Source organism: Cyprinodon tularosa, unplaced genomic scaffold (genome assembly GCF_016077235.1).
Source record: "Cyprinodon tularosa strain WSP-4 unplaced genomic scaffold, ASM1607723v1 ctg346, whole genome shotgun sequence".
NCBI classification, from domain to species: domain Eukaryota; kingdom Metazoa; phylum Chordata; class Actinopteri; order Cyprinodontiformes; family Cyprinodontidae; genus Cyprinodon; species Cyprinodon tularosa.
Genome location: NW_024039059.1, coordinates 151,061 through 164,060, shown reverse-complemented (window position 1 = coordinate 164,060; position 13,000 = coordinate 151,061). Strand labels below are relative to the sequence as shown.

At 38.2% G+C, this 13,000-nt stretch overlaps 1 protein-coding gene across 2 annotated transcripts in view; it reads right to left on the bottom strand.

The window, feature by feature from the left end:
• Window positions 1–13,000, bottom strand: part of chchd6a (coiled-coil-helix-coiled-coil-helix domain containing 6a) — a 131,504-nt gene that overhangs the window by 33,326 nt on the left and 85,178 nt on the right. For both annotated transcript variants that reach the window (XM_038294837.1, XM_038294838.1), the window contains one exon: window positions 11,843–11,978. In XM_038294837.1, the coding sequence (XP_038150765.1) occupies window positions 11,843–11,978 (136 nt within the window). The remainder of the gene's footprint in view (window positions 1–11,842; window positions 11,979–13,000) is intronic.

Sequence of the window (13,000 nt, the reverse complement as noted above, 5' to 3'; positions counted from 1 at the left end):
TTTCCATCGACAAAGTGAAAGTTAGCGACGCGCCTCCGGAGCCAATCAACATCAAAGTCGTGGCTCTGCAGGGTAAAGCATACAGTAATGAATCAAGCTCTTCTCACACAACAAACACACACATTCACACTGATCAAGTGTAGAAGTCTTTGTTTTCTTCACTTCTTGTTATCTATCATGATAAGCAGCTCTAGCTTCCGATGCCTTTACAACAAAAAGCTTAGAAGTGCAGGATACCAATCCTCTGTCTTTCAGCATCTCTTCTACTCATCATTCTCCACTTATTTTCTCTGTGCTCTCTGTGAACTGGAATTCTCTGCAATTGGGCAGAAACTTCATTCTTCTTTGCTGATAAAAAATAAAGCAGCAGTTTCAGTTCAGACAGCGATTCAACTGCTATTACTAAGAGCATGGATAGCTAAATTATTGTATTTGGTTTCCTCTGATGCTGGAAACAAATAGCTTATAAGCTGGAGACTAAAAGAATGAAAACAAAGGATGTTTAAATGGACGGGTAAATTGAGGATTTATTCCTGGGACACAAGCATGAAATAAGCTAACAAACAAAATAAAAAAATTAAAGCAAATATAGTTTACTATTGGGAATTTGTCTAGGACAGAAAACATGAAGGCTTTCTCAAAAATGAGACAAAAAATAACTATTGAGTCTCTACTTAGAATGCTGCACATGGGAGAAACTATTACAGTGTTGAACCATGGTGGTGGTAGCATCATGGTGTGGGAATCTTTTTCTCAGCAGAGAAGGCCACCCCACGGATATTTAACCCGATATTTGATCCGCTTCTGAGTTTCTAAAGTCTAAAAAAATAAAATACTACTTCTTCTTCTTCCTCGAAAACTTCTTTTTACAGACTTAAAAAGAAGAAAAAATATTGATACATTAAAATATCACAATATCTTCATATCTTTTACTAATGAAATATTGCTATATGTCATCGCTATGCTACGAAATCCCCCGAAAATTCACAAAATTTTTCCATATTTTTATATGTTGATATATTGACGCGGTATCGATCTATTTTACTAACAAAATCTCACAAGAATTAGCAAAATATCACGAGAGTTTGTAAGAGAACGATGAAATTTCATGAGATTTTGAAAGTAAAATAGATCGATACAGCGTTTTTAAAAATCTATTTGATATCAGCATATGAAAATATATTTAAGTATAGTATTTTTCAAAGTGTCAGAAATGGATAACAAAACTGCTATTTTCAATGACTACTTATTTTTGTCCAGCTTTAACATCGGTATCGATATCGGTTATCGGCTACATCGTGCATCCCTACTTTTAATGTCAATTTTAATGCCATCAACAATCACCCATGATTCTCACATATATTTATATATAAATAAAACAAGGAAAAATCCTTTCTTCATCTTTATAGTCGACAGGCTGCAGCCATGTCCCGAATTCCTCTTTTTCCAGCCACTTTTGTTGAAATTTGCATTTTCCCCATCCTCTGGCTTTTTCTCCGCCTCAAGCTTTTTTTCCAAACACACAGCAACAGGTTTACGATCAACCGGAAGCATTTCCGCGCAAACATGCAGAATATATCAGATGAAATTGATTGTATGGACGTTTTTTTTTTTTCTTTCCTTTAATAAACCATTTTAAATACCACTATAATCACATTTAATGAATTTTAACGCCACATAAGGCCTTCGTTTAAAAAACTAATAATATAATGACTTTTAATGACCCATGGAAACCCTGTTCTAGGGATCTTGCATTGATCTGCATGCTAGCTGCAACTCTCTCATCCAGTCTGTGGTGAAAACCCCATTCTAAGCATATTGGCACCATCTAAAGAGCTATAGTGAGAAAGTTCATGTTATACTATAGTAAAATGTAACAGTTTACTGTACAACAGGATGAGCCATTAAACTTACCAACAGAGCTACAAACCAAGCTATGTTTACATGGTTGACTTGCTCAGTTAATGTCTGGGCTAAAAATATATAATTCTTAATCAGATCTGTAACGTTATTGTTTAACCCATTTAGGCCTAAAACGCCTGGAAAAAACACCTTAAAAACCTATGGCCGATTTTAAAAAATACCCCTAAAACCTGAAGTTTTTCTGTAAATTCAGCAACTGTGTCAACGCCTTAATTATTGATATCTCAGCTTCTGTAGCAGATAGAACTCAAAATATATTTAGGGGGGCCACATGCCGAAGGCATGGCCCACCTATTACTATTGCACATATTTATTCCGCGTATTATTATTATAGCTTATAGTTCTCCTCGTCCCCTAAAAACTTCGGCGTGTAACTAGTCACGCACCATTCGTCGGATCGGGCCCAAAGTTGGCACACGCGTAGGGACCAATGGTGCGATGCGTGCTTGTATAAAACTTTCTCATTAGTCCGAAGGTTTGCGAATTATTAGCGAAAACGTCGCAAAAAAAATCCCATAGGAAATGAATGGGGAGAGGGAAAAAAAGCATAAAAAACAGCACCTCACTGTGTCGGCATACATTCATGTAGAAAAACAGTTTAAAGCTCAGTTTGTAGATAAATCCTTCGTCTATTTAAAACTGAAGACGGTATGTTGATAACTGCTACGGTTTTTGTATAATCAGACCTCAAGCGCCACAAAGTTTTAGCAAAATCCACCCTTCTAGAGTGGAGAGACTGAAAAGCTAGAGTGTGAGGCAGCCGTTTTTTTAAGACCAAAAAACATTTTAAAATCGCCCTCACGGCCACATATTTATAGCTAGAGTCACCATTTTTGGTCAGTTTGTAGGCTGAAACCTCTGGACTCACACAATGTCTTCAGAATTACGGTAGGGTTAATACTTTTCCTTAAAAACGCTCCAGACCGACCTAAAGTCGATGAAAATCAGAGCCGTTTTTCATTGGTTTTGGAGCAGCAGTGGGGAGAAAAACGAATGACATTATATGTTTTCAACTCGTCATAAATATTTTTCTGAAAGACACACATACACCAAAGTTGGCATAGTTGGAGTCGAAGGATGGCTGACGCTCACGGTGAAAGAATTTTTTGAATAACTCATACGGTTTTTGCTCAGCAGTCGTTTGTTCGGAGGACATTTTAAGCACCAGAAAGCTGGGTGAGAGGGACCTGCTGCAGCTAGCTCAATTAAAAGATCAGGTGTGAGAAAACGTTTTGTCTTTTTCTTTCTCTTCCCATTCAGGTTGTAGATGACCTACAGCCATGAAAGTTACTCCAATTGAAGACAAGATATAGCTGTCGCTTAGATAAAAATAATTTTTCAGATATCATTTATGGTTTTTACTCAGCAGTCATTTGTTCGGAGGGGGGCTTTAGCAGCTTAAAGGTGAGTGAAAGTGTGTTGCTGCAGCTAGCTCAGTTAGAAGCTAAGGACTGAGGACCCGTTTTTCTTATTCTTTCTCTTCCCATTCAGGTTGTAGATGACCTACAGCCATGAAAGTTACTCCAATTGAAGACAAGATATAGCTTTAGCTTAGATAAAAATAATTTTTCAGATACCTTTTACGGTTTTTACTCAGCAGTCGTTTGTTCGGAGGGGTGCTATAGCAGCTTAAAGATGACAGAGTGTGGTGCTGCAGTTTAAACAAAGGGAGGAGCAGGTGGGATCAGCCATTTTGTTTGTGCTTCGTTTTGGGTTGTGAAAGACCTACAGACATGAAGGTTACCCCAGTCTGAGACAAAGGATAGATGTTTCTTTCACTGAAAGAATTTTTCTAATACCTTTTACGGTTTTTGCTCAGCAGTCGTTTGTTCGGAGGGGTGCTATAGCAGCTTAAAGGTGACAGAGTGTGGTGCTGCAGTTTAAACAAAGGGAGGAGCTGGTGGGATCAGCCATTTTGTTTGTGCTTCGTTTTGGGTTGTGAAAGACCTACAGACATGAAGGTTACTCTAATTGAAGTAAAGATATAGCTGTAGCTTAGATAAAAATAATTTTTCAGATATCATTTATGGTTTTTACTCAGCAGTCCTTTGTTCGGAGGGGGGCTTTAGCAGCTTAAAGGTGAGTGAGAGTGTGTTGCTGCAGCTAACTCAGTTAGAAGCTAAGGACTGAGGACCCGTTTTTTCTTATTCTTTCTCTTCCCATTCAGGTTGTAGATGACCTACAGCCATGAAAGTTACTCCAATTGAAGACAAGATGTAGCTTTAGCTTAGATAAAAATAATTTTTCAGATACCTTTTACGGTTTTTGCTCAGCAGTCGTTTGTTCGGAGCTGTTCCTCCCATTCAAAAAAGCCTGAGAGCTAAGGAACGATAGTGCTGCGCTTTTCTCTCTGTCACTGACAGGCTCGTTAAGCGTTGTCAAGGTAACCGTGCTTCAAAGAGATTTTACCTCTGCTGTTTTAAACAGCACATATTAATCTAATGGAGGGTGAAAGCACTGATTTAACATTGGGAAATGGATACTATATGACTGCTGTCCATGACACTTCCCTTGCCACTCAACACTGATAGACTTTCAAAATAAGACTCCAGGGACCCTACAAAATAAAAGCCTCTATATTTTTTACATATATTTATTGCCCTATATGGCTCAACATTATGACCCAAACTCAACCCCATTTTAGAGAATAGACTCTAGGAGACTGTTTAAAACACACCCTATGGCAAATTTCAAAATAAAAGCCTCCCATTTCCGCTTCATCTACTGCCCTAATAACATGGAAAAAAGAGTGATTTAACGATTGGAAAGTCATCAACTATCATTGCTGGGTCTGAACATTTTCTCTAAACACAACTCTGTTGGACTTTCAAAATAAGACTCCAGGGACCCTACAAAATAAAAGCCTCTAGATTATACTAATGCAATAATTGATGCAAATGGCTCAACATTATGACCCAAACTCTTCCAGGTTGTTTTTATTAGACTCTAGTGACCTTTTCAAAACACACCCCAGAGCAAATTTCACAATAAAAGTCTCCCATTTACTCTGTAATACAGCAGCTATTCACCTAATAACATGGAAAACCAGTGATTTAACATTTGGAAATGGATTCTATATCACTGCTGGGCATGACCCATCTTTTGATGCACATCCATGATAGACTTTCAAAATAAGACTACAGGGACTCTACAGAATAAAAGCCTCTTCCTTATACACACTCATACATTCTGGCATATTGCTCATAGCCATTTGTAATTTCATCACTGCAATGGCTCTGAGCATGCGGGCGGAGCCCGCCATTGGTGATTTCATCACTGCAATGGCTCTTAGAAGGCGGGCGAAGCCCGCCAATGGTGATTTCATCACTGCAATGGCTCTTAGCAGGCGGGCGGAGCCCGCCATTGGTGATTTTTTTCATCGCTGCAAGGGCTCCTAGCAGGCGGGCAGAGCCCGCCAACTGCGCTTTACCCACTGCGGTTCAATATGGACAACCCATATTACCCTTGTGCATCATATGCTGTGCACGTCTATTTCCCAGATTTCAGCACAAGTGGCACACAGCTCTCTTTGCCCATGACCTAGCCCTCTTTCCTTCCCTCAGCAGCCCTCAAAGGCGTAAGCAGTTGGTCTGGGGAGCCCCAACGTCACTTGCCAGGGCCGTATTGGCCCAGTTACCCAGACGGGCAGTAGGTGGCCCCCCTCAAAATTTCTTTAGAAATTTTCTAGTTTTTATTATAGCTTATAGTTCTCCTCGCCACCAAAAACTTCGGCGCGTAACTAGTCACGCACCATTCGTCGGATCGGGCCCAAAGTTGGCACACGCGTCGGGACCAATGGGGTGATGTGTGCTTGTATAAAACTTTCTCATTAGTCCGAAGGTTCGCGAATTATTAGCGAAAACGTCGCAAAAAAAATCCCATAGGAAATGAATGGGGAGAGGAAAAAAAAGCATAAAAAACAGCACTTCACTGTGTCGGCATACATTCATGTAGAAAAACAGTTTAAAGCTCAGTTTGTAGATAAATCCTTCGTCTATTTAAAACTGAAGACGGTATGTTGATAACTGCTACGGTTTTTGTATAATCAGACCTCAAGCGCCACAAAGTTTTAGCAAAATCCAGCCTTCTAGAGTGGAGCAACTGAAAATTTAGAGTGTGAGGCAGCCGTTTTTTTAAGACCAAAAAACATTTTAAACTCGCCCTCACGGCCACATATTTATAGCTAGAGTCACCATTTTTGGTCAGTTTGTAGACTGAAATCTCTGGACCCACACAATGTCTTCGGAATTACGGTAGGATTAATACTTTTCCTTAAAAACCCTCCAGACCGACCTAAAGTCGATCAAAATCAGAGCCGTTTTTCATTGGTTTTGGAGCAGAAGAGGGGAGAAAAACGAACAACACTATGTGTTTTCAAATCGTCATAAATATTGTTCTGAAAGACACACATACACCAAAGTTGGCATAGTTGGAGTCGAAGGATGGCTGACGCTCACGGTGAAAATTTTTTTTGAATAACTCATACGGTTTTTGCTCAGCAGTCGTTTGTTCGGAGGGTGTTCTAAGCACCTTAAAGCTAGGGGACAGTGAGCTGCTGCTGCTAGCAGTTAGAATCTAAGGACTGAGGACCCGTTTTTTCTTATTCTTTCTCTTCCCATTCAGGTTGTAGATGACCTACAGCCATGAAAGTTACTCCAATTGAAGACAAGATATAGCTGTCGCTTAGATAAAAATAATTTTTCAGATACCTTTTACGGTTTTTACTCAGCAGTCGTTTGTTCGGAGGGGTGCTTTAGCAGCTTAAAGGTGAGTGAGACTGTCGTGCTGCAGTTAAAACAAAGGGAGGAGCAGGTGGGGTCAGCCATTTTGTTTGTGCTTCGTTTTGGGTTGTGAAAGACCTACAAACATGAAAGTTACCCCAGTCTGAGACAAAGGATAGATGTTGCTTTCACTGAAAGAATTTTTCAAATACCTTTTACGGTTTTTGCTCAGCAGTCGTTTGTTCGGAGGCTAAGCACCTGGAAGCTAGCTGACAGTTAACTTCTGCAGCAGCCTGCTGCAGTGAAGCAGGCTGTCGTTTTTTTAAGATAAAACATTTTGTTCTTGCCTCACGGCCACATATTTGGAGCTACAGTCACCATTTTTGGTCAGTTTGTAGGCTGAAACCTCTGGACTCACACAATGTCTTCGGAATTACAGTAGGATTAATACTTTTCCTTAAAAACCCTCCAGACCGATCCTAAAGTCGATGACAATCAGAGCATTTTTCCATTGGTTTTGGAGCAGCAGTGGGGAGAAAAACGAATGACATTATGTGTTTTTAACTCGTCATAAATATTGTTCTGAATGACACACATACACCAAAGTTGGCATAGTTGGAGTCGAAGGATTGCTGATGCTCACGGTGAAGAAATTTTTTGAATAACTCATACGGTTTTTGCTAAGCAGTCGTTTGTTCGGAGCTGTTCCTCCCATTCAAAAAAGCCTGAGAGCGAAGGAACCATAGTGCTGCGCTTTTCTCTCTGTCACAGACAGGCTCGTTAAGCGTTGTCAAGGTAACCGTGCTTCAAACAGATTTTACCTCTGCTGTTTTAAACAGCACATATTAATCTAATGGAGGGTGAAAGCACTGATTTAACATTGGGAAATGGATACTATATGACTGCTGTCCATGACACTTCCCTTGCCACTCAACACTGATAGACTTTCAAAATAAGACTCCAGGGACCCTACAAAATAAAAGCCTCTATATTTTTTACATATATTTATTGCCCTATATGGCTCAACATTATGACCCAAACTCAACCCCATTTTAGAGAATAGACTCTAGGAAACTGTTTTAAACACACCCTATGGCAAATTTCAAAATAAAAGCCTCCCATTTCCTCTTCATCTACTGCCCTAATAACATGGAAAAAAAGAGTGATTTGACGATTGGAAAGTCATCAACTATCATTGCTGGGTCTTAACATTTTCTCTAAACACAACTGTGTTGGACTTTCAAAATAAGACTCCAGGAACCCTACAAAATAAAAGCCTCTAGATTATACTAATGCAATAATTGATGCAAATGGCTCAACATTATGACCCAAACTCTTCCAGGTTGTTTTTATTACACTCTAGTGACCTTTTCAAAACACACCCCAGAGCAAATTTCACAATAAAAGTCTCCCATTTACTCTGTAATACAGCAGCTATTCACCTAATAACATGGAAAACCAGTGATTTAACATTTGAAAATGGATTCTATATCACTGCTGGGCATGACCCATCTTTTGATGCACATCCATGATAGACTTTCAAAATAACACTACAGGGACTCTACAGAATAAAAGCCTCTTCTTTATACACACTCATACATTCTGGCATATTGCTCATAGCCATTTGTAATTTCATCACTGCAATGGCTCTTAGCATGCGGGCGGAGCCCGCCAAAGGTGATTTTATCACTGCAATGGCTCTTAGCAGGCGGGCGGAGCCCGCCATTGGTGATTTTTTTCATCGCTGCAAGGGCTCCTAGCAGGCGGGCGGAGCCCGCCAACTGCGCTTTACCCACTGCGGTTCAATATGGACAACCCATATTACCCTTGTGCATCATATGCTGTGCACGTCTATTTCCCAGATTTCAGCACAAGTCGCACACAGCTCTCTTTGCCCATGACCTCGCCCTTTTTCCTTCCCTCAGCAGCCCTCAAAGGCGTAAGCAGTTGGTCTGGGGAGCCCCAATGTCACTTGCCAGGGCCGTATTGGCCCAGTTACCCAGACGGGCAGTAGGTGGCCCCCCTCAAAATTTCTTTAGAAATTTTCTAGTTTATCTTTGAAATTCTTCCAAAAAAAAAATGTGAAAAGCAGTAATCAAAAAAAAAAAAATTCAACCTTTTATTTTTTCCATATGTGATCATGTCTTCATTGAGAATGTGCAATATAAAACGTTTTCAAAATAAAGAACAAACATTACATAAATAACTATCTGATGATTACTTATTAACAGTATTATTATGCATAATAATGCATATGTCTGTGTTATAAATTGCATACAACTTACCTCCAGATGGCCACAAATCTGTCCCGGGACATATTTTGGGGGAACTGCGTCCTGAAGAGAGGTTTACATACACAGCCCAATAAATGTCTTCATCTCCGTCACAGTCACGGGTGACCACTTTGCCATCTTTGCTCTTGTTGGAGTTTGGTTTGTTTGGTCACTGTACCTATTCGTCTCGGTAACTAGATGCATCCAAAGTTCTTCATTAAAAATATGCTCAAATGCCTGCAGCGGTGTGGCGTCTGCAGGCAAATCAATTTTCACTCCAGGTGTGCGGTTGAAAACACTCCGTGCATTGCGGTGGTAGTTCGATTGGTTCAGCGCGTTCAAAGTCATCATTTCATCTATACCGTCATCAAAGCCGACACACTCCTCAAAATCACTGCCTTCCGACGACTCTTCTCTGTCAAACTCCTCCATGTTTGCTTGAAAAAAACTTCTTTCTTCTTGCTTGACTTATATGCTCTCCCGGCGTCAATGGTAGAATGACGCAACAGCACCCCCGGCTTGAATGGTAGAAATGCGGTAATGCTTTCCCGGCCTAAATGGGTTAAAATTGTTCTCTGGTGATTTTAAATCATGAAAAGAACAATCAGATATTTACGCCCCACTTTTAATTTCAATAAAAACGATATATACAAAGTATTGAACATGCGAGCTGAACATAGAAGGAAGTCAAACAAAATCCATAGATAATACTTAATGAAAACATGTCAAAATGTTCAAGGTGTTTGAATACTTTTTCAATCATCTTTCAAATGGAGTAAAGAAAAACATATACCCGTAGCTAGAAAAATTTATATTTCTGTCCTTTAGAATGACAGAAACAGCCTCTGAATGAGGAATCAACTTTCTATGAGGTAAAATGTGGCTAAGCATCAAATCGCAAGGAGCGTCATCAGGCAGTCTTATATAATCCTATCTGTTCACACACACAAAAAAAAGAGTGCAAGTGATTTGATTTAATACCTTTATAAAGTTCAAATGAGGAAACTGAAGATATTATTGCAGCAACAATCATTACATTTGCTTCAGTCCCACAGCTCACATATTCACAGCAATTCTAATGATCTTTAGATCATATTCAGAGTTTATCAAAAACACTGAATAACACCGTCTGGGTTTTAGTTTGTGTTTTTCCTCTCTCTGCTTTCTTGTGTTTCCCTCAACTTTTCCAAAATTAGCTCTCTAGTGACAAGGTGAACTTGTTTTAAAGCAGCCCTGTCATTCTGGGACGTTGTCATGTTCGGGGCCTTTAGAGGAAAACTGCATAAAGTTTGCTGAGGAGCTTTGATTTTGTAGATTTTTTGCCTCAGATAATCAGTCTGCAAGCCGTTATCAATGACATTTCTCATCCACACACTCTTACAGCGATCATTGTTCTATGCGGTCCTTGCCTTCTCAGGAATATTGTTAAAAACACACTGCAAAAAAGAAAAATCTATACAAGTGTAATAAACTTGAATTCAGCATTTTGGTCTTATTACACTTGTTTTTCAATGTATTTTCTTAGTAAGACTGAATATTGTTAAGATTATTTGACTTTATTTAAGAAAATTAATTTTTTTCATCCTAACTAGATAATAAAACTAATTCTGAGCAGCTTTTTTCTTAAAATAGCACACATCGCGGACTGAGTCGCGTTAACATTTAGACTGTGAGTACATTTTTACTTGTTTCAAGATAGATTGTCATTTATGATTTAGCTTTGAGATTCTGAACCTTAGCAGTGGACCATTCACTGTTTACAATACATCATAACTACTGTACATCATACATATGCTTATTATAATAGAAGCTCTTAAAGGGGAACGCCAGTTTTTTATACATTTGGCCCTTGATTTTACGTTATTACATCACGTTCTATAAGTTTTGTGTCATTTGGAGCTCTTCTGAAGATATTCCGTTAGGGTATATCCAAGTAACGTCTTCGTATGGGCAACGACCTGTAGGCACAAACTGAACGGTATGCCAGCATTCATAACGTAGGCGAATCAGCTAGCTAAAATGAATAGAAGGGGTAGAGCGTAGCGATGCTGCTACATCACCATCTCTTCAGTGTTTGGCCTGTGCAGCCCTCAGCTTTGTGCTTTTCTTTTTGGAGGGGGCGGTAATTGCGCTTAATTCTGTGACATTTCTGCTAAAATATTAATAAAAAAAAAAACGTTTTGAAGTTTTTGTCAAGTGTATTTTTCCCATACATTCACTACACCTAAATAATGAATTTAATTGTAGCTAAGCAAAACAGACTAGTTTTAAACTTTTAAATGAACTGGTATCAAGTACATTTGCCTTGTTTTTAAGCCTGTTGTATGCTTGTTTTGAGCAATAATTGGTTAGAGGTTATTTAATTTTAAGCAATCATGACTAATAAATGAGAATACATTGCTTAAAATAAGAGAAAAAATCTTAACAAGTTAAAGAAAAATTTATTTTTATACTTGATTTAAGTTTTTTTGGATGCTTACTACTTGAATATTATGTTCTTGTTTTAAGAACTCTTACCAAGTCTCATTTGCTTGCTTGGCAGATTATTTTGCTCAAAATAAGCAATTATTCACTTAAAACACAATATTCTTTTCTTATTTTTTTGAAGGCATTTTTTGTTGTGCACAGCTGAATGTTCACTACATTAACCCCCTAATCTGCTTATTTATCAGCTTTTTAAAATATGATAGGAAACACTAATATGCTTGTTGCATTTTTTTAAACTTATCGAGTCAAATACACACAATTTCTAGCTTTTATTGGAAAAGGAAGATATTGTGAAAGCATATCATAGATAATAAAAAAAAACTTGAAGCTAAAACACAGAAAAATTTGCTGGAGTGAGAAACCAATCTAAGCCAAGGCGCACTGCTCAGACATCCCTAATCCTGCTTCTTCCCAATTTGGAAATAAAAAAAATCTCACCTTCTTTGCAGCATTGATGCACTGCATGTATTCTTTAGCCAAGTCTGAACACTTCAAGGTCTGGTCCTTGTTGTCCTTATAGCAGGATAGAATCTGAGCCTGCAGGTCAGGACACACAGGAGCTGTGTTACGAGACCTGCGAAAGATAAAAGACAAAAAACACAGAGATGGATTCATTTAGAGACAAAAAACGACATTTTCTCTCCTGTACAGAAATGTGACTGACCGCTACATCACTGGAAAAAAAAAAATCGAAATCTAGATAAGTAATTTCTTCTTAAAATACGAGCATTTGTTGTTGGATTGAGGAGGCAACAATTTCCATTGGAAAATCGAATTAGAAATAGGTAAAAATGTCTTAAAATAACTGTATTTATCCTTAATTTCAGCAGCTAAATGAGTTTGCCAATGGAATAAGTATTTTTACTCTTAAAATAAGATAATTAGATAAAATAAGACTATGAAAAAGTTTTTTTTTCTTTTTTTAAGTGTAAATTGTCTTGTTTAATTGGCAAAATGTCTCTTTTACCTCCTAAATCCAAGAACAAAAGGACTTATTTTAAGAAAAAAAATGACTTGTCTAGATTTCGATTTTTTTCCAGCATACATACAAATACTTGGCTTAAGTATGTCTTAATTTTACCGCAAAATTGACGCCATCTAACTCTATTACACAAAGGGCTCCTATTGGAAATGTTATGATATTTAGGATTAATTTCTGACTATGAAGGGATTTAGTCGAATTCATAAATCAGTGAGACAACAGCTGCTTTATATTTAAAGTTTTCAAAGCAGCTTCAGTCTGACTTTTTATCTGATAAATTTTTTTGACATGAAAAATATCAAATGGGAATTGAAGTGTTTTAATGGAAAAAAACAAAAAACAATAAAAAAGACAAAGATGAAAAACAAGTCACATCTCCGTTGATGGGAACCTGTTTAACAACGAGTGGGGTGGATGGTACGTGCTTCACTGTAAATCACACAATTAGCACTAAATCACACTTAATTGAGTGGGTAGATTCGTTCTGATCAAATATAGCAGAAAAGTGAGCTTTGAGAGATTGAATTAGCTCAGCTTAATTTGATATGTGGGCTGTATTATAATTTTTCTTTGGCTGTCTATCTCTGCGAGTGTTAAGGATGACAGGCTTGCTG